The sequence below is a fragment of the Nerophis lumbriciformis genome, linkage group LG03 (assembly GCF_033978685.3).
Source record: "Nerophis lumbriciformis linkage group LG03, RoL_Nlum_v2.1, whole genome shotgun sequence".
NCBI lineage: Eukaryota > Metazoa > Chordata > Actinopteri > Syngnathiformes > Syngnathidae > Nerophis > Nerophis lumbriciformis.
The window spans coordinates 71,001,618-71,023,871 of NC_084550.2; the positions used below are offsets into that span (position 1 = coordinate 71,001,618).

General features: G+C 39.7%; 1 protein-coding gene across 3 annotated transcripts in view; it reads left to right on the forward strand.

Moving 5' to 3' along the window:
• The window catches only part of LOC133589535 (FYVE and coiled-coil domain-containing protein 1-like), a 46,643-nt gene extending 25,085 nt beyond the window's left edge, over positions 1–21,558 (forward strand). For 2 of the 3 annotated variants that reach the window (XM_061942009.2, XM_061942001.2), the window contains 3 exons: positions 7,879–8,089; positions 8,148–8,257; positions 8,338–8,929. In XM_061942009.2, coding sequence (XP_061797993.1) covers positions 7,879–8,089; positions 8,148–8,257; positions 8,338–8,419 — 403 coding nt within the window. In that variant the 3' untranslated portion in view covers positions 8,420–8,929. Of the gene's footprint in view, positions 1–7,878; positions 8,090–8,147; positions 8,258–8,337; positions 8,930–21,401 lie in introns of those variants that run through there. The other variant, XR_012050342.1, reaches the window with a different exon arrangement.
• Positions 21,559–22,254: the final 696 nt, after the last annotated feature.

A 22,254-nucleotide genomic window follows, 5' to 3' on the forward strand; every position in this document is an offset into this window, starting at 1 on the left:
CGTTAGCGTTAAAGAGGAGCGCGTCTTTGTAAACACTGAACAGGCATGCCAAACGCGCCTCTCAGAGCGAAACAGTGTTTTAGTTTATGAATTTACAACGCAGATACAAATGACACATTCATGATTTTGTGTAATGATGACAATGTATACTCACGCGGACGATTGACTAGTTGATGGTGATGGCAAGAACGCTGTCGGGTGTTTTCTTTTCAAATGTTCCTTCATAGCCGTTGTGCTGCTATGATAGGCCATTTCCGCTCGACACAGTGTGCATACAACAACTGTCAAGTGTTTTGCTTTTTTCGCTGTGCTTATCCCACACTTGAAGGGATGTACCAATGCTGAATGTGGCTTCTGGATTTCACTCAAAAGACCAGACCGTAGTTACTTTTTCCTTTTATTTTCCTTTAGTTTGCAACAGTTTTTCCAACCAAGAAACAGCTTCTTTTTTCTTCTTTAGTCTTTTTAGCAGTCTTTAGCAGTGTTAATAGACTTTAGTTTCTTTAGCTGTCATTAGCTGTCTTTAGTAGCCTTTAGTAGCCTTTAGCTTCTTTAGTAGGTGAAAAACCTTTAAGGACAAAACACCACAAGATTAACATGCTGTAAAAAATCAATCAATTATCAATCCCATAATTTACAACTATTAATTAGCTATCAAACTCTTAACCATTAAACAAGTGCAAGAAAATGGACACATCTTTTCCCTTTAAGTTAAAACAGATTTTAAATAAATTGTCTCAACATAAATGCACCAAGATACATATAAAATACATTTAACACCAGAAACACAATAGATAAATGCAACAGAAAACCCAATATGCAAATACATAAATACCTAACCAATTAACCACCTATTTAGATACATATTTAAAATCCATATTCAATATAAATATATTATTAATTTAGCAGTGAAACACTCAATCTTAAACGCTGTCTACTGGTAGAAAAATGCCCCTTTTTCTACGCCCTCACCAACACAGTTAAATCCAACACTTTAAATTGAGCGACTTCACCCTCCTGATGAAGCAAACTGCTCCAACATTTATCAAACTAAGCAAAGAATATCAACACTAAACAACAGTTACATAACACACTGTGTGTATTTAGCCTCCAGACTAAGCACGCTACATGCACACAACACCCCCCCCCCCCCCATCTCACCAGCGCAACAGGTGCGCCACACCCACGAAGAGAAATATTAAATCTTACATACTTTTGGTACAACTCTGGGTTATCTGTAATGAACTAAACCTTTTTCCACTCTGCGCTGGCGTCTTTTGTACTCCTTGATTTGACACAGCGGTCTAATTACCGGGCTCGCGCACCAGCAGATGAGACAGGAGCGCGCCGCGTTATACCTGCGCGCGAACGTAAACTGATCGGCTCTGATTTTATAAGCCGACTGGCCGAAATAATGCCGAATTATATACATTTGTTTATTGAAATACTCCCACACTTTTGACGACTTTTGGCGTGCTTTTTTTCCCTCGCTCGCACCGCTCGCATCATCTGCTTTGCGCTCCGCCATGACGGCAGTGTGACGTAAATATGTGACGCGTCGAAGCATAAAAACAACGTCGACGTATTTACGTAACCGATGACGTCGACTACGTCGACGCGTCGTTTCAGCCTTAAACGAATCGATGACTAAATTAATCGCCAACTATTTGTATAATCGATTAGTTGTTGCTGCCCTAGATGTAATGATACTGTATTAAAATCTTACAGTATGATATTGTCACAGTATTAAGGTCACAATATGATATTATTGTGGTATTGTCAATAAAAAAAATAAAGGCCTGGTTAAACTAGAATGTTAAGGACAAACACTCTTATTGTAAGTAAACCTAAACCGAATGCTCAAATGTTCTAATCATATTTATTAGGGATGTAACGGAAATTAAAAATGTCACGGGACAATATCGCTGTGTTAAGGCCACGGTACCATATTGTTGTGGTATATGTCAATAAAAAAAGACTTAAACATGTTATAGTGTGTAAAATGAAATGGGAGGAATGTTTATGGTAAGCACAGTTACTGTACCGTATTTTTCGGACTATAAGTCGCAGTTTTTTTCATAGTTTATAGTTAGCGATTAGGAGTGACAGATTGTTTGGTAAACGTATAGCACAGGGGTCCTCAAGTACAAATCTTGAAGGTCCACAAATGTTTTTTTGAAACAGGCTGGGTCCGTTTATTATCGGTCAAGCTTATATAGTAGCAGGAGGTAGGTAGTTTAGCATTTTCTTAAAATAAAACAAATATCCAATAAAATACATGAAATATTTTCTTTGAAACAAAAATAAATAAGAACTTTGAAAAAATGTGTCTTCTGCATTTGACCCATCCCTTGATCACCCCCTGGGAGGTGAGGGGAGCAGTGGGCAGCAGTGGCGCTGCGCCCGGGAAGAATTTTTGGTGATTTAACCCCCAATTCCAACCCTTGATGCTGAGTGCCAAGCAGAGAAGAATGCTGGTATGAGCTTTTAAACATAACCCGTTAACTGCTGCCAATCAAATGGTGAATAAGATACTCTTTAGGGTTCATATGTTTGTAAATCTGACTGTGATGAAGTCTGTGCCTCACCAGCCATCAACCTCACCGCACGTCACTGCTCTGTTGCTATTTGTTGTTGTGTCATAGATTTAACAAAAATCTTGCTTGATGTTTCATATGACTTTTTCAGCCTCGTGATTTCTTTTTTTCTTAGCTCTGAATCATGAGGAAATGTCTCTTCAAATTCGCGGTGCTCTTTCAGATAGTGACGTTTCAGATTTTCACTTTTCACCAGAGCAACAGTACTGTTGCATATTAGACACATTGGTCTGGTACTTGCAGTAGGTAGGATGAAAACATATTGCTCTGTCCATTCTTCCTTGAAACGTCGGTTTTCCCTGTCCACCTTTCTTTTACCAGCCTGAGCCAACTTGGAGCATGCCATTGTGATTTGATTCACATTCAGTGACTGACGAGTGAACAGTTAGCGAAGTAGCGATACGAGACAACTGTGTGCCTGCAGCGAAAGATTCCATGCACTGTGCACATGTGTATGACCCAGGTGGTAACAGCCTATCAGCGCGTCGTTGTGATCGAGATGACAACCCATACCCCGGAATTAGCCAATCAGAGTGGCGTTCTCTCGCTCTCACTCCGTCTCTCTCTCTTTCTCTCTCTGAGAGAGAGAGAAAGAGAGAGAGAGAGAGAGACGGAGTGAGTGAGACACGAGAAATGTAAACGAAACGTGGAGATATTTGACTAAAAACAACAAAGAACGTTGACTTGCGCTAGCGATAACTCACAGATGAATACAATTATTTATTTTTTTTATAATAATTATAATTATAATAATAAAACTTTTTTTATTTTTTTATTTTTTTTACTATAATTCGTGCTGGGTCCGGACGGACACGTCGCTGGGTCCGGACATGGACCGCGGTCCGCCTGTTGAGGATCACTGGTATAGCATGTTCTATATGTTATAGTTATTTGAATGACTCTTACCATAATATGTTACGTTAACATACCAGTTGCTTATTTATGCCTCATATAACGTACACTTATTCAGCCTGTTGTTCACTATTCTTCATTTATTTTAAATTGCCTTTCAAATGTCTATTCTTGCTGTTGGCTTTTATCAAATACATTTCCCCAAAAAATGCAACTTATACATCTTTTTTCCCTTCTTTATTATGCATTTTCGGCCGGTGCGACTTATACTCTGGAGCGACTTATACTCCGGAGCGACTTATACTCCGAAAAATACGGTAATTGAACACAAGCATAATGCTAAAATATTCTAATCGTACTACAAACATGTATTTTCAAGTGCAAAAAATTTTGCAGGAACGTCTATTTTAAGCAAATATTTTAAAAAAAATTACTTTTGAGTGTCTTTAAAGTGACAATGTAAACATCCAGTGTAAAACAACAATGTTCACTTTAGTGTCTTTCAACTTTTATTTTTTAAGAAGCAGTGTCCTCCACAGTAGACATGTTTATATCAGTGTGGAAAACGATGTTCCTCAGAAAAGTTAACTAACAATGTAGGAGCCTAAATGCTATTTAAGTTAATTTACTTTTTATGGAAGGTGCTTTATGTTTATTCAGCCAAAAGGGGACTATTTACTTGATTTAAATAATAGGAAAATGTATATATTGCATGCTTAGAATAAAGTTATAAGGTACACTTTATTTGTAATTATTACATTTGTCTGAATAATTTGATGACGTACTATTTTATACTGCTTTAATACAGTGAAGATTACGTAACTGTTTAATTTCATATATGGCGGAAGGATCTGTGTGGTAATATGGTTTGGACACAATGTATTATGGGTAATGGCAGTCAGGTATGGTGGAATCGAGCCACAGTTTTTTGACCTTACAGTAACAAAGAGTTAGAAAAAGTGAGAGTAAAAAACTAACTTTATTTTGCCATTCATTTGTTCCCACGTCGTTATTATTGTTGAGAGGTCACGGTTCGGTTCATTTTCGGTACAGTAAGAAAACAACAAAATATACATTTTGGGGTTATTTATTCACCAAATTTGCAAAATCTTCCACCAAAAATATTTTTCTTAGTGTAATATTTGATGTGAAGTAATGGGAACCTTGGATAGGTCAATAATTCATAATAACATTGATTTTGATTCAATATTATGTTTTGAGCAATGACAGTTTGAAAGAGAGAAAAAACAGCTTTGTTTTATTAGTCAACATTGCAACTTTGTCTAAATTACATTTAACCTTTAAGCTTTTTTATTTCACTTTTGTTATGTTTTTTTTTTGTTTTTTTTAATAGTATTTTTAGAATGTGCCGTGGGCCTTTAAAACATTAGCTGTGGGCCGCAAATGGCTTCCGGGGCACACTTTTGACACCCCTGCTACAGATAATAAAAAAATGAAATGTGATAAATCTATGGATAAAAAGCAGAGCCTGGCGACACATGCGCGTTTATCATAACTCTCTCTCTCTCTCTGTCTCTGCCCCTCCCTCACCAATGCTGCTGTTTGTTTTGTTTTTAACCCCTTCTTAACCCTGAACGTACATTGAAAATACACGCAACCCTAACTCAAAATGCCGGACATTTGAGGCATTTAAGAAACTCCGCCAAAAGAGGACATGTCCGGTGAAAAGAGGACGTATGGTCAGTCTATCGTAGCCCGTTAGCTGCTAGCATGCCGTGTGTTGTGCCTCGGTGTGCATTGTTTACACAACGTGCGTTCCGCTACTTAATATGTCCGTGTGGAAACTCGTTCGGTACACCGAACCGGAACCCCCGTACCAAAACGGTTCAATACAAATACATGTACCGTTTCACCCCTAACACCAAGTTTTTGTTTGATACCGTCACAGTATGACTGAAGATTTTTAAGTGCAAAGAATAGTGTAGGAACATTAAATGTTTCTAGTAAATTTAGTTGAGTGCCTTTAAAACTGCCAATATGAATATCCAGTGTAAAACAATAATGTTCAGTTTATTGTCTTTTAACTTCTTGAGTTGCACCGTTCTTTGCAGTGGACATTTTGTATTCAGCTGATTCTCAGGAGGTGAGCTGACAATTTGTTATGCTATTCATTTAAATAACTCACAAATTGATGTTTGGCCTCACTGGCTTTCTTTGTTTCACATCAAGGATATTATCCGGGTGACGGTTCAATAAGTGGCCTATTACGTTGTCAGTGGCCTAGTGGTCCGTTAGAGTGTCCGCCCTGAGATGGGTAGGTTGTGAGTTCAAACCCCGGCCTAGTCAAACCAAAGACTATAAAAATGGGAGCCATTACCTCCCTGCTTGGCACTCAGCATCAAGGCTTGGAATTGGGGGTTAAATCACCAAAAATGATTCCCGGGCGCGGCCACCGCTGCTGCCCACTGCTCCCCTCATCTCCCAGCGGGTGAACAAGGGTGATGGGTCAAATGCAGAGGACAAATTTACCCACAGTGTGTGTGTGACTATCATTGCTACTTTAACTTTAACTTTACTTTTTTTTTTTTTGCATGTCCGCGTTCCTACATGAGGATTTACACCCCCAAAAAATAACCGCTTGTCCGCTCATTCGTCAGACCGGCGAGAGGCTCCAACATGTTTTCTCCTCTATCGTTTTTGTGTTCTTCGTAAAGCCATAATGTGTTCATACTTCTGATTCAAACTTAGCAGAAAGTTCTCCGCTGTGCTCCCCGCACTGCGCAAGGGATCATGGGAGATGTATTTTTGTATTAGCTCCAGAAAAAAAGGTATTATTGCTAGCATTTTGAAACCGAAATACCGCAGTATTTTCTGTCACTGTTACATCCCGAGTAAATATATGTTTGGAATATATGATAGTATAATAATTGTTGCATGCTCGGATAGTAATAACGTTTGAAATATATGCAATTGCATGCAGTATACATTAAGGGTGTAACGGTACACAAAAATGTCTGTTCGGTACGTACCTCGGTTTAGAGGTCACGGTTCGGTTCATTTTCGGTACTGTAAGAAAACAACAAAATATACATTTTTTGGTTATTTATTTACCAAATGTGTAAACAATGGCATAACATACATATACACACAGGGTCCATTGCCAGGCTTAATGTGGTCAACATATATCAAATAAAAACTAAATAAGATAAGGCTCAGAATGGTTTCTTAACAAAACCTTTCTACATATAAAGTGCTTTTTTTGATTGATTGATTGAGACTTTTATTAGTAGATTGCACAGTACAGTACATATTCCGTACAATTGACCACTAAATGGTAACACCCCAATAAGTTTTTCCACTTGTTTAAGTCGGGGTCCACGTTAATCAACATTAAACTGCCTCAAGTTGTTGCTCAGATTAAATCAAATGACAAAACTTTTCTTCTACGTATAAAAAGTGCAACATTAAACAGTTTCTAGTCAACTCAGCCTCAGATGAACTTTTCTTCCCCCGCCCAGCCTTTAACCCTGGTGATTTTCACTCAATCTTCATGTTTTTTGCCAGAAAAATCAGTTTATCCACATTGTCTGCAGAAAGAGCAGACCTGCTTCCAGTTAAAATGTCTCCAGCTGTGGAAAATACCCTTTCACTGGGCACGGAGGTAGCAGGTATGGCGAGGTAGTGCCTGGCTAACTTGGCAGTAAGAGGATATATGGCCTCATTGTTCTTCCACCATAGAAGTGGCTCAAAATCTAGTTTTTAATGCAATATCTGCTGCTATAAAAACACCAATGGTATTTGTTATTGGTTTAGCCATGCCTGACTCGCCGAAGAGAGGCTGCTTGAATGCGGTGGGAACTGTGTTTGTTTGTCTTTATCTTCGTTTAAGCGATGTTCACTTGGGGGTGGTGCCGCTTCAAATGGGTTAGCATGTTTGACGTGTTGGCAGAAGCATACCCTACCGTTGCTGAACAATGTCGGCAAACCGCTTTCGTTTTGTCCACCTCTCGTCCTCTATTGTTGTATCGCACCGCGAAGCCATAGTGTTCCCAAACGGGAGATCTTAACGAGGCAGGAGGGTCTTCCAGTTCTGGCTTTTACATGTTGTCCTAGCCCGGTCGCTGCTAGCATGCCGTGTGTTGTGCTTCGGTGTGCATTGTTTACACAACGTGCGTTATGCTACTTAATATGTCCGTGTGGAAACTCGTTCGGTACACCTCCGAACCGAACCGGAACCCCCGTACCGAAACGGTTCAATACAAATACACGTACCGTTACACTCCTAGTGTACATACATGGGTTTTTAGGCGGAAAGGTTATGCATGATGTTGATGGACATTATTTCCAGGTTTTTGCGGGCTACATAAAATGATCTGGCCCCCCCGGCCCTGAGTTTGACACCTGTGCCGTAGACTTTTAGCCATGCAGGCATTGACAAGGTGCACTGTGTCAATGCTAACTGCTTCAGGTTGGCGTCTCTCTTCACGGTGGATCACATCTCAACATTCGGCGACTCTCCCCGGGAGCTTTCCATCAAGTCCAGCTGCTACAGCACCATCCCCATCAGCACGGGCCGCCCCGGTGCCACCGTCAGCTGGACGTTCACCTCGGAACCCAAGGGCATCTCCTTCAGCGTGGTATTCCGGGAGAGCGCGGAGACGCCACTGGAGCAGGCCAAGGTGATGCAAACCTCTCTTCCTCTGCGGTCGCTTTAAACAAGTCTCTTCCTTTTGTCAGGTTCTGATCCCGCTGACTCGCTGTAATTCCCACAAGGAGACGATAAAAGGGGAAATGAAAGTCAGAAACGCTGGAGAGTACACGCTCATCTTTGATAACTCCTTTTCCAGGTGCTGGAATCCCAACTTAGAGCTAAAGAGGAAGTTTCACGAGTTGGGAGTAACATCTATTCGTGTTTTCTGCCATATAGGTTCATCTCCAAGAGAGTGATGTATCATTTGGCGGTAGACAAGAAGCCGGCGGCGTGCTGTGACGGTGGCAACCTCCCATGAGAGGAAGCTTGTCAAAGAAGTGTTGATACAGCAGTTAGTGCTGTCAACATGTTAAGGTACAGTCAACTTGACGTATGGCAACCTCAGGTGAGGGCACTTTAGGAACAAACAAACATGAAATCAATCATCTATGGAAATAAAACTACCAATTCTACTACATCACTACACAACAAATCAATGTTGTTCCGGGATTTTTAATGTTTTAATTTAACGTATTTTGTATTGAAAAAATGCTTAACCTCAGCACATTAACACTTAATCACAAAATAAATAAGTACAAATTAAAGCTGCAAGCAGCGTTGGTCGGGCCCGCGTATTTGGCAGGTGCTAGTCCTAAATGTCCCAATACTTTTGTCCAGTGATAGTCATAAGTGTCCCAATACTTTTGTCTACTTTTAGTCTGAAGTGTCCCAAGACTTTTGTCTAGTGTACCTACCTTGTCTGCATTGTGTGGGCACGCTGGTGCTTCCTGCTTTTAAGCAGCCATCTTAAAAAAAACAGCAGCGCAGCAGCGTCAGCGCAGCGGGTCTTTGAAGGGTCATAAAATCAAAACCGGAGCAGTTAGAAAAACGCGCTTCTGTAGTTCTAATCACAAGAGTTCAATCTCTCTCCTGTGTTAGTTTGAAGGCGAAACGACAAACGCACTCAGAGGAGATAGATTTTGAAGGAAGGTGACCGGTTTTTACAAAAAATTTGTTTTGAAGAGGGAATAGCAAACTTCCTGTTGATTTTTGCTGAGGGTTGTCAATCTATGAAATGTAGGTCTAAGTGAGACCTACATAGAGGTTTTTGTTTCATGTCTCTCCGACTTTTCAGTGGGAGTTACAGGCAGTTTTGTAATTTTTTTCTTCCGAGGAGCAGTTTTTTCTGCGTTTTATAAAAAAAATTGCGGTAGAACATAATTTTTAGATTTGGGGTTAGGTTTTTTCATTAGATCACAGTTTTAGCCAGTCCTGATGTGTGTGTTCAGTTTGGTGAGTTTTGAAGCATGTTAAGGGGGTCAAATTAGAGCTCAAAGAGGCAAAAGTGACAGTTTTTAGTACTTTTTTGTCTTGAAATTGCCAACTTCCTGTTGATTTTTGCCCGAGGATGTACAATTATGAAAGGTAGGTGTAAGTCAGACCTACATAGAGGTTTTTGTTTCATGTCTCTCCGACCTTCCTAGTGGGAGTTACAGGCAGCTGAGTTTTTCTTTCTTCCTAGGGGGCACTAGAGCGCAATTTTGAGTTTTTGGGTTCGGTTTTTTTATTAAAAGGCAATTTTCGCAGGTCCTGATGTGTGGGTCAAATATGGTGAGTTTTGAAGCATGTTAAGTGGGTCAAATTACAGCTCAAAGAGGCGGCGGAAGAAAAAAGAAAGAAGAAAAATAATAATAAAACCTTACAAATTCAATAGGTCCTTATGTCCCATTGCAAAAGGACTCCCGTTGGGAGTCCTTTTACAATGGGCCATGCGGGCCCTAATAATGAGATGTTTGTTTTTTCATCAGGAACAAAATAAATAGCCATGTCATTACTATTAATCTCATTAAGTCTATTATCATTAAGGTGTGATGGCACTATCTGCAGGGGGAACATTTAGTGCTGTAGCTATGATTCCAACATTCACTCAATATTTTCCAGCAGAAAAAATGTTTTTAGAAGACGTAGTGTTGCGAAACTGTTCAATACTGAAGACTGTATGCCTGTAATTGTTTCTTGATCCATACAACTTCATTTAAATGTATTTTAACTGCAGGTGTACAAAGATGGGCATGTTTAGTTGGCCTGGGCCAATAATAAAACAATCGAACAAAAAATTAAAATGAACTCGATAACTTTGCCAGCATTGATAAATTGACATGTCCGATTGTTTGTGTGTATTTTTTTTTATTAGTCTGGCAAGATGTCACTTCAAGATATTTGTTGAAGTGCAATTTTTGTGAACATAGATTGAGTCAACTTACATACCTGCCAACTACTCCGGTTTTCCCGTAATTAGTACGGTTTTCATCAACCTATTCCGGGTTACGGTTGCAGTGATAAAAAGTACGGTTTTTCATTAATTAAAAAAAATTTTTTTTTTTAAAGTTTTATTCACGAAATCGCGTAACAACAATGACAATCGACACTGCTTCCCGTAACTTCCTATCGAGCCATTCCGAATGCCATGCGCGAGGCTATTTATAGCACCGCTGCCAAGCACGAGGCCATTGTTTCCAAACGAGCGAACGATCATGGAATCAGCCGGAGAAAAATCGCATACGAGTCTTAAACCGAAAAGAAAACTGCAGTCATTCCGTGAAGAATATTCAAAAGCCTATCCGGGAATAATTATCCGTTCCAAAAAGGGTGAAAACTACGCGATTTGCACCTTGTGCAGACAAGATTTTTCGATCGGACACGGAGGAATTAGCGATGTAAAAGACCACGTTGGGACAAAAAAACACAAGTCTAATGCCGTTGCTAGCGATACAAGTGGAAAACTTTCAACGTTTTTCGGATTTTAGCCACAAAAAGGTAATGACACCAATGTTATCTATTGGAATTGTTTAGTACTGTTATACTGTTAAAAGTGTTTATACTATTTATGCTTTCAAGTCCAAGTTGAAGAAATCTTGTTAAATGTTGACAGCATAACTACCAAAATACAGAAGTATGTCCTTAATATTTTTGCAGTGCTATTTCTGTTGAAAAGTTCAAATGATTACATTAGAGATGTGATGTGCCACTTTTCAAGTGTCTGATGGCTTAAATTAATTTTCATTAATTTTGAATTCTTTTGAAAGGCTTACAAAAAAAACTACATTTGAATTGTAATTCCATGCTATTGACAGGACTATTAATTTTAATGAAGTTAGCTTACCATGTTTACAGTATGATAATTGTGATAGAAATGTGAATTTTAGGCACAGACTATTTTTTACAATTGAACAAGGCAGTAGATTATACAAGCTTGGACAGAAAGTTAATAATGACACCAATTTTTTTTTTTATGGAATTGTTTAGTACTGTTTTACCATTTGTTTACTGTAAAAAGTGTTTATACTTTCAATGAACAAATTGAAGTCGTGTGAAAGGTTGACAGGATAACTGGCATTAACTGTCAAAAATAATTTCAAACTATTGAAGTTAGCTTACAGAATAAACATGTCAATCAACCCATATGATTTTTGCTGTAATATTTTTGTTTTGAAAAGTCACTGTGACTGATAGAAAAGTGATGGTTTTAGCAACATTTTAACCTGTCTGAATGCTAATAATCATTTTGCGTCGGGGGGCGAAGCCTGAACCCCCCCACCAGGACTTTGTCCTGGACCTACCGGGGCCTGCGGCCCCTGGACCCTGGCTACTAGGTTTTTCTGATTTCAAAGGTTGGCAGGTATGCATTATGTTAAATGAAGAGTTTCTGTCTCTGATAGTTGATATAATGATGTAAGTGCATCATTAAGCCTACATGAACTCCATGGTGTTCATGGATGAATAGTCTCTCCTATTGCTATTGTACCATTATTTCAGCTATAGTTACATTAATCATTAGTAATGGAGCAGCCTAGTTTTGAATGGCAGGGTCCCTGCTATCACATGTTGATAAAAATATAACATTTTTGAAAAGTCACTGTGACTGATAGAAAAGTGATGGTTTTAGCAACATTTTAACCTGTCTGAATGCAATCAATTATTTTGCTGGACCCTGGCTACTAGGTTTTTCTGATTTCAAAAGTTGGCAGGTATGCAATTACATTGCAAGGTATATTATTGAGAAATAAAAGTTTATAGCGTAATAATGCAGCCACTTACATTATTATTATAAACCATGATTATATTTGTGCTTAATTTCATCTCAAATCATGCTGACAATGATATTGTTTATCGGCAATAATTTGCGGGACAATATATCGTCCGGTAAAGTTTGTTATCGGTCCAGGCCTAGTTTTTTAGATCTTTTTATCAGTGCACCTAGGTTTTTGCCATTCACTGGGGTTGGATCGACTGTAATATTAGGTCAAGTTTTGACTGGCAGCTTTGCTACTGCTGTTACAATGAGGATAGTAGAAGTCGTGATACCTCTCATTACAGTAAATGCAATTTGGTTGTGTTCTATCGCTAATATTCATTTGTTCATATACTGTATATTTCTGTATTATCATTTTAATTGTTCCATTAATCCGATAATGTAACAATTCAGCGACTTAATTTTTTTGTCAAATCAACGCTCTTCATCACATTGATGCATCAAAAAAAAAGCCTTTACTGTTGGAGAAATTCTTACTAAAATGTCTTATTTTATATCTACAGTGAACATATTTCTCAATGGTTGCCTTTTATTCTGTGAAAATCTGGCAGGAAATGAGTTTGTTATGTTGCAATTACGTTGAAGAAAAGTTGAAGTTGAAGAAGCAGTTGTTCTGCAAAGCTGCTGTAACACAATGCATGTGCTTAACTGTCTCTTTGGAAACCCTGTATTGACCTTAATATAAGACCCTGTATTGACCCCAATATAAGACCTACCTTGCTATGAGTCCTCTAGTTCAGTTATTCTCAAATAGTGGGGCGATGTGTGTGACCCTGGACAACTATTTATCAGTGTCATGTTTCAAAAAGCTGTGCACTACTAAATGTGCTCATTAATCCTGACTTCCTCATTTTGATGACAAAAAAAAAAATCAGCACTAATTGTTTTAATAATTTTTGTTTTGCAAGTAAGTAAGAAGAAGTTGTAGATTGAAATACAAATGTCTTAGACACCATTTTATTGATCACTCGTATCTTAAAATTACAAACCCCGTTTCCACATGAGTTGGGAAATTGTGTTAGATGTACCGTATTTTCCGCACCATAAGGCGCCCTGGGTTATAAGCCGCGCCTTCAATGAACGGCATATTTCAAAACTTTGTCCACCTATAAGCCGCCCCGTGTTATAAGCCGCATCTAACTGCGCTAAAGGAATGTCAAAAAAACAGTCAGATAGGTCAGTCAAACTTTAATAATATATTAAAAACCAGCGTGATGTGGGCGCGCATGGAGTCGTATATCAACATGGACGGAGCTGCGTGAAAAAAGCCACCCGGCCTCTTCGCGTAAACTTACCTTAACCACTCGCTCATCTTTTCTTCATCCATCCATCCCTTCGAGTTAGCTTTTATGATGACGCCGGCTGGAAAGGTCTCTTTTGGCAAGGTCTTCCTTTTGAATATCACCATGGGTGGAAGTTTCTGGCCATTAGCATGGCAAGCTAGAACCACAGTGAAGGATGACTTCTCATTCCCTGTGGTGCGAATATTCACCGTACGTGCTCCCGTTGTATCCACAGTGCGGTTCACAGGAATATCAAAAGTCAGTGGAACCTCGTCCATGTTGATAATGTTCTCTGGCCGGATCTTTTTTTCAGCTATCTTGTTTTTACAATATGCACGGAAAGTAGCCAGCTTTTCTTGAAAGTCTTTAGGCAGTTGCTGTGAAATAGTAGTCCGTGTGCGGATGGAGAGATTGCGTCTTTTCATGAACCGGAAACCTGTCGCCATTTTGTGGTCTTTACAGATGTAAACACACAAAGGAAATGAAACGTAATATCCGCGCGCTTCTTCTTCTTCTACGCGGGCGGGTGGTTGCTTACAGTAGAAGAAGAAGCGCTTCCTGTTCTATGGGGGCGGGTGCTTACCTTGGCGGTTGCTTGCGTAGAAGAAGAAGCACTTCCTCTTCTACGGGGAAAAAAGATGGCGGCTGTTTACCGTAGTTGCGAGACCGAAACTTTATGAAAATGAATCTTAATATTAATCCATATATAAAGCGCACCGGGTTATAAGCCGCACCGTCAGCTTTTGAGTAAATTTGTGGTTTTTAGGTGCGGCTAATAGTGCGGAAAATACGGTAAATATAAACGGAATACAATGATTTGCAAATCCTTTTCAACCCATATTCAGTTGAATATGCTACAAAGACAACATATTTGATGTTCAAACTCATAAACATTTTTTTTTTTTGCAAATAATCATTAACTTTAGAATTTGATGGCAGCAACACGTGACAAAGAAGTTGTGAAAGGTGGCAATAAATACTGATAAAGTTGAGGAATGCTCATCAAACACTTATTTGGAACATCCCACAGGTGTGCAGGCTAATTGGGAACAGGTGGGTGCCATGATTGGGTATAAAAACAGCTTCCCAAAAAAATGCTCAGTCTTTCACAAGAAAGGATGGGGCGAGGTACACCCCTTTGTCCACAACTGCGTGAGCAAACAGTCAAACAGTTTAAGAACAACGTTTCTCAAAGTGCAATTGCAAGAAATTTAGGGATTTCAACATCTACGCTCCATAATATCATCAAAAGGTTCAGAGAATCTGGAGAAATCACTCCACGTAAGCGGCATGGCTGGATGACCGTGACCTTCGATCCCTCAGATCAAAAACCGACATCAATCTCTAAAGGATATCACCACATGGGCTCAGGAACACTTCAGAAAGCCACTGTCACTAAACACAGTTGGTCGCTACATCTGTAAGTGCAAGTTAAAGCTCTACTATGCAAAGCCAAAGCCATTTATCAACAACACCCAGAAACGTCGCCGGCTTCTCTGAGCCCGAGATCATCTAAGATGGACTCATGCAAAGTGGAAAAGTGTTCTGTGGTCTGACGAGTCCACATTTCAAATTGTTTTTGGTGTATTAGTGCCCAAGGCATGGGTAACTTACACATCTGTGAAGGCACCATTAATGCTGAAAGGTACATACGGGTTTTGGAACAACATATGCTGCCATCTAAGCGCCGTCTTTTTCATGGACGCCCCTGCTTATTTCAGCAAGACAATCCCAAGCCACATTCAGCACGTGTTACAACAGCGTGGCTTCGTAAAAAAAAGAGTGCGGGTACTTTCCTGGCCCGCCTGCAGTCCAGACCTGTCTCCCATCGAAAATGTATGGTGCATTATGAAGCGTAAAACACGACAGAGAAGACCCCGGACTGTTGAACAACTGAAGCTCTACATAAAACAAGAATGGGAAAGAATTCCACTTTCAAAGCTTCAACAATTAGTTTCCTCAGTTCCCAATCGTTTATTGAAAGTTGTTAAAAGGAAAGGCCATGTAACACAGTGGTGAACATGCCCTTTCCCAACTACTTTGGCACGTGTTGCAGCCATGAAATTCGAAGTTAATTATTATTTGCAAAAAAAAAAAAAGTTTATGAGTTTGAACATCAAATATGTTGTCTTTGTAGTGCATTCAACTGAATATGGGTTGAAAATGATTTGCAAATCATTGTATTCCGTTTATATTTACATCTAACACAATTTCCCAACTCATATGGAAAAGGGGTTTGTAAAATTATGACTATTTGTTAACTTACTAACAACCTTTGAACCACTTTTTCAAGTCGGTGTTTGCATCTCTTTGCAAAAGTTGTTTCGTGTCACCTGTTAGTTTGAAGTGTACAAATTCCGGGACCCATAAATGACAACTAGTCTTTTTCAGACTTTTTTGTAGGGAAAAAGTAGGCCTTATATTCTGGTCAAATTGGGTAACGACTACTTGTTCGTTTGTGTATCATTTCTATGCTTGTTAGCGTTAAGAATGCGCTATGAAGTCAAAGAAGGGTTTATCAAAATGTGCTTTAATTGTATGTGCTAAACTCTTTTGAAGAACAAGTCCTTATGAGAATATACAGAAATGTGAGGTACATGAATTGTGAAAACATTCTACACCAAGGAATGCAAATGTGTAAAACAAGTCACATGTTGACATACTTGCCAACCCTCCCGAATTTTCCGGGAGACTCCCGAAATTCAGCGCCTCTCCCGAAAACCTCCCGGGACAAATATTCTCCCGAAAATCTCCCAAATTTCAGCCGGAGCTGGAGGCCACGCCCCCTCCAGCTCCATGCGGACCTGAGTGAGGACAGCCTTTTTTCATGACGGGAGGACAACAGGGTGACAAGAACTAAATCATCCAGACTAGAGATAAATTGTATTATTATGTTTATTTTACCTAAAAATAAACATATCTATTAATTAAAAAAAAAAAAAACTAAATACATTTTTACTATATTTTGCTAAAAACATCAAAATTAATTGTATTTTTATTTGTATTTTTTCGTGACTCCTTATTACATCCAGCCATAGAATTATACATTAAAATAAACATATTTGAAATAATTAATTTTAAATTATCATAATAATTCATTTAAAATTACCATATTTAATTATTAAAATAATTGCTTGTTTATCAACAACTTTAGCATTTTATTCATTACATTTTGAAGCTCTCAGAAGCCAAGTTATGTTATATTCCTTAATATTTATTTATGCAAGTTTGAAGTATCAATTATCTAAACACAGTTTTGTTTGCATATTTTCAGGATGTAGATATGTATATATATATATATATAGATATATATATATATATATATATTAGAGATGCGCGGTTTGCGGGCACAACCGCGGAGTCCGCGGATTATCCGTGGATCGGGCGGATGAAATTAAAAAAAATTAGATTTTATTCGCGGGTCGGGTCGGGTGGTTGAAATAAAAAAAAAATTAGATTTTAAATAGATTCAGGCGGGTGGCAGTTAAACCAATTGGGAAATATATATACATAGTTAAATGTTGTTACCCACATACGGAAAACGAGCAGGCACCTGCAGCATATGCCACAACAGAAGAAAAAAAAAAAAAAGAGATGGACACTTTTACGGAGCGGAGAAGGGACGCCTCGCCGGGGTCCGGGACCGAGGCCCCTTCCCCCGAGAGGGCCCCACCGGGAGCCGTAGCTGAGGCGATCCGCGAGAAGGGCCCGACGCACGTCCAGGGTCACCACCGCGCCCACCGCACCGACACCCCGCCTCGTCCGCCTTCGCCGCGGCCGGCGTCACGCGGCCGGGGGTTCGTAACAGGGGTCACTCCGCGCGCTCCGCCCGCGCAGCTTACCTGCCCGCCACCCCTGTTGGTGGGGGCGCGTAACAGGGGTCACTCCGCGCGCAGTGCGCTCACGAAAGGGGTGGGGCTCACCCTGGTTGATATAGACAGCAGGACGGTGGCCATGGAAGTCGGAACCCGCTAAGGAGTGTGTAACAACCCACCTGAAAATGGATGGCGCTGGAGCGTCGGGCCCATACCCGGCCGTCGCCGGCAGCGAGATGCGCTTGGAGGTGCGCTCAGCGCGGCTCCCATATGATTGCGCACTGGTGTGCGTCTGGGTCGTGACAGCGTGGCACGCGAATGTCTGTGCTGCATTGGATCAGTCTCCTTTCTTTAACAGGCAAAAGCTTTATAACCTCACTAATGCCTTGCATCGTCTATATTAGATATATAACAACGGGCGGGTGCGGGCGGGTGCGGTTCTGATCAAATGTTACATCGGGTGGATGGCGGATGGTTGACGACTTTCTGATGCGGTTGCGGATGAAATAATTGCCTATCCGCGCATCTCTATTATATATATACCGTATTTTCCGCACCATAAGCCGCCCTGGGTTAAAAGCCGCGCCTTCAATGAACGGCATATTTCAAAACTTTGTCCACCTATAAGCCGCCCCGTGTTATAAGCCGCATCTAACTGCGCTAAAGGAATGTCAAAAAAACAGTCGGATAGGTCAGTCAAACTTTAATAATATATTAAAAACCAGCGTGATGTGGGCGCGCATGGAGTCGTATATCAACATGGACGGAGCTGCGTGAAAAAAGCCACCCGGCCTCTTCGCGTAAACTTACCTTAACCACTCGCTCATCTTTTCTTCATCCATCCATCCCTTCGAGTTAGCTTTTATGATGACGCCGGCTGGAAAGGTCTCTTTTGGCAAGGTCTTTCTTTTGAATATCACCATGGGTGGAAGTTTCTGGCCATTAGCATGGCAAGCTAGAACCACAGTGAAGGATGACTTCTCATTCCCTGTGGTGCGAATATTCACCGTACGTGCTCCCGTTGTATCCACAGTGCGGTTCACAGGAATATCAAAAGTCAGTGGAACCTCGTCCATGTTGATAATGTTCTCTGGCCGGATCTTTTTTTCAGCTATCTTGTTTTTACAATATGCACGGAAAGTAGCCAGCTTTTCTTGAAAGTCTTTAGGCAGTTGCTGTGAAATAGTAGTCCGTGTGCGGATGGAGAGATTGCGTCTTTTCATGAACCGGAAACCTGTCGCTTAGTAGGAGCCATTTTGTGGTCTTTACAGATGTAAACACACAAAGGAAATGAAACGTAATATCCGCGCGCTTCTTCTTCTTCTACGCGGGCGGGTGGTTGCTTACAGTAGAAGAAGAAGCGCTTCCTGTTCTATGGGGGCGGGTGCTTACCTTGGCGGTTGCTTGCGTAGAAGAAGAAGCACTTCCTCTTCTACGGGGAAAAAAGATGGCGGCTGTTTACCGTAGTTGCGAGACCGAAACTTTATGAAAATGAATCTTAATATTAATCCATATATAAAGCGCACCGGGTTATAAGCCGCACTGTCAGCTTTTGAGTAAATTTGTGGTTTTTAGGTGCGGCTAGTAGTGCGGAAAATACGGTATATATATATATATGTATAAAATACTTGACTTGTTGAATTCTAGCTGTCAATATACTCTTCCCCTCTTAACCACGCCCCCAACCACGCCCCGCCCCACCCCCCACCTCCCGAAATTGGAGGTCTCAAGGTTGGCAAGTATGCATGTTGACAATGACCAATATATTACTATGACAAGTGCTCGACTGTTTTGGATTGCAAGCATGGCAGCATTTAACTTGATGGAATATTGTCCATATCACTCTTTGCATTTATTGATTTTGTGGCCAGTTCAATTAGACACATGGTGTGTCAATGCAGACATGGAAGACCCACAATGATCATTTGACATTCTCGCTTGGTCTTTGTCCAAAGACTTCATTGAGCAGGGTGCAGGTGGATCAACCCGAGGTGGGCAACATAGCAGCTGATAGGTCAGATTCCAGGAAAAAAATGAAACTCTTCTTAAGCATTGTCATTGACTGTGGCGACACACCAAGAATAGTACAAATTAGCAGTGTAACGGTACTTGTAGTCCTAAACTTTACTAGCGAAATGCACAGTGATATAGTCACACGTCTACTCTGGAAACAAGTATAGCGTGGGTATCATGGCTAGCGACAGTGCCAAGGAAAGGCCAGGGATTGAAAACCTTCTTCCACCGTTCTGTTTTGGAACACTTTGCCTCCCAGGGTGAAATTGTACAGAGACAAGTGCCTGAGAAGAGAGCAGGATGCCTCCATTGTTGAGTAGAGCGACAAACTGAAACTGTCAAAACTGCACCTAAACCTATGAGGAATAATTCACATTTCTCTGCATCGTTGTACTTAATGTATGATTTCATTTTGATTTGATTGAACTGCATTTTGCAGTTTTGTATGTTTAACTTTAAAAAAAAGAAGAAACCTCTTTACACAAAACATGATCAGTTTTATGTTCTCTTACTGTCAAGTGAACCCAACTTTGACCTTAGAACCCGCGTACGGACTGAACCGTGATTTTGACGTATCGTCACACCCATTAGGGATGATGTTCGAAATCGGTTCTCCCGGTTGTTCGATAAGAAAAGAACCGATTCCGTGGTCTCGAATCCCTTTTTGAGAACCGGTTCCCGTTATCGAGGCCACTATAGTAAGAAAAAGAGTTGGGTCTTTATTCGAATCCCTTCCCACGTACAGGAAAAGCCCTGTGGGACCTGCAATGTTATGCCCATTTGATTGTAGACTCTTACTGACACCTTGTGGCGATATGAAAATACTACGCGTCAATAGTTTGGGCACTTCCGGGTTGGCGACGTCCGTTCATAAGACAATTGAGAAGTAGACAAGTTGTGTTAGCTCTTACAAGCCTTGGAAAAGATAAGTGTAAGTAAACTGTTTAACTTGTTTATGTAGCTCAATATTAAGGTGGAAAGTTTGATACTAAGATGTTTATTGAAAAACGATTTTTGTGCACTGTTTCAATGGATGTTTTGAGGACTTAAAAAGGCTGCCAGTCGTATATTTCCACCATTGAAATAGTTTCAACACTCAGAAGTATTCGTTTGATGATAGTACTGTATATTTGTGTGAAGCTAATATTTACATATTGCGTATTACATTTCAGTATGTTAATTGAATCACATAGCTTATACATTTGTCATTGTGTGTATTTCAGTTTAAAAAAATAAAAAACAACAGTCCAGTGTAAGACAAAAGTAAAGATAGGAAAAGACAAAGCAAGATCAACAACAATAAAGAGACTAAATGGATTAATCTGCTTTGGATTGTTTGTTAGCTGTCTGCCTGTGTGTGTAGTTAGTATGTTCCAATAGCAGTAGAAGTGCACTTTTTGGAGAGCTGTATTATTTTCAGTTTTGTGCCCAAGGGACTGATTTTATTTAACACTATATTATTATTTATACACCTATAGTGATCACAGAGACAGGTTGTTTTTGTGTTACTGTATATATTTGTTTTTGTGGAAAAATCCCACTTAATATACTTTGGGTAACAACAGTCAATTTAAAAAAAAATTTTTTTTTTTGAGGGCTATAACAGTCAATATTTATTTATTTATTTTAATTTATTTTCTTCTTATAAAATAAAAGTGAGCTTTTGTTAAACCAAATATTGTGGTTTTTTTTCCATATACAACAACCTATCTGGATTCGATAAGAGAATCGATAAGGAATCGGTTCGATAAGAGGATTCGATAATGGGCTCGAACTCGGTAATTTCTTATCAAACATCATCCCTAACACCCATTATAAAAATAATTACACACTAATTGAGCAATTCTATGCCTTAGCTTTAAATGGTGACACGGACCCTTCAAATACTTTCACTTTGCTTGTACAACAAGCAGCTGTGCCTGCCATCCAAAACACTTTGGAACCGTTCAAATGTCTGAATGATTATTTGCTAGCAGATTGTAGTGAGTATCCGCATTATCTCTATATATATATATATATATATAGATATATACATAATCGAAATATTTGTCTTGTAGGGCTTTGTTCAAAATGTAAGATGTTTTTTTGTACTCACAGGTGGTGTTTTGTTCCCTGTCCTTGGTAATGTTCTTTACTTACACTGGCCATAGGAATCACTTGTAAATTGTTTGTCAACAATGTTGCACTGGAAATGTTTACATACTAAATATTTATAGTAGACTGAACACAATAAAAACAAGTTTTGTGTGCTATGCATGTTTTTATCATTACAGAAATATAGCAATCAATCCATCTATGATCTAGAGCATTTGTCCTCACTAAAGGTCACAAGTGAGCTGGAGCTTACCCTAGCTGATATTGGGTAAGTGGCAGAGCACCTTGATACACATTCTCACTCACATTCAGTCTCCACAAATGACCTACACAAAGTCCACCATCTCCAAGTTGATCTCCTGCCTGTGAAGCTAACATGCTAACCACTACCATTACTGTTACTTCCGCTGGTTAACTGGGAAAAGTCCAAACTTGTTGCTCCATAGTGAAAATAAGCTCTTAACCTTTTGGACCTCAGGGCCCAACTTTTCCACTACAGTGGGTTCCAGGGCCTACTCAAATATTAACACTGAATTAGTTGTCCTTGTCAGTCTGGTCAGTCTTACTCTTGATTATAATTGTATTTCATGATTATATCTAACTTACTTACAGTTTACAACCTTGTCAAATGATATTACATTACATTACAAAAGCAGTGAAGTTGTCACGTTGTGTAAATGGTAAATAAAAAGAGAATACAACAAATCCTTTTCAACTTATATTCAATTGAATAGACTGCAAAGACAAGATATTTCATGTTCACACTGACAAACTTTCTTCTTTTTTGCAAATATTAGCTCATTTGGAATTTGATGCCTGCAACACATTGCAAAAAAGTTGTCACAGGGGCATGTTC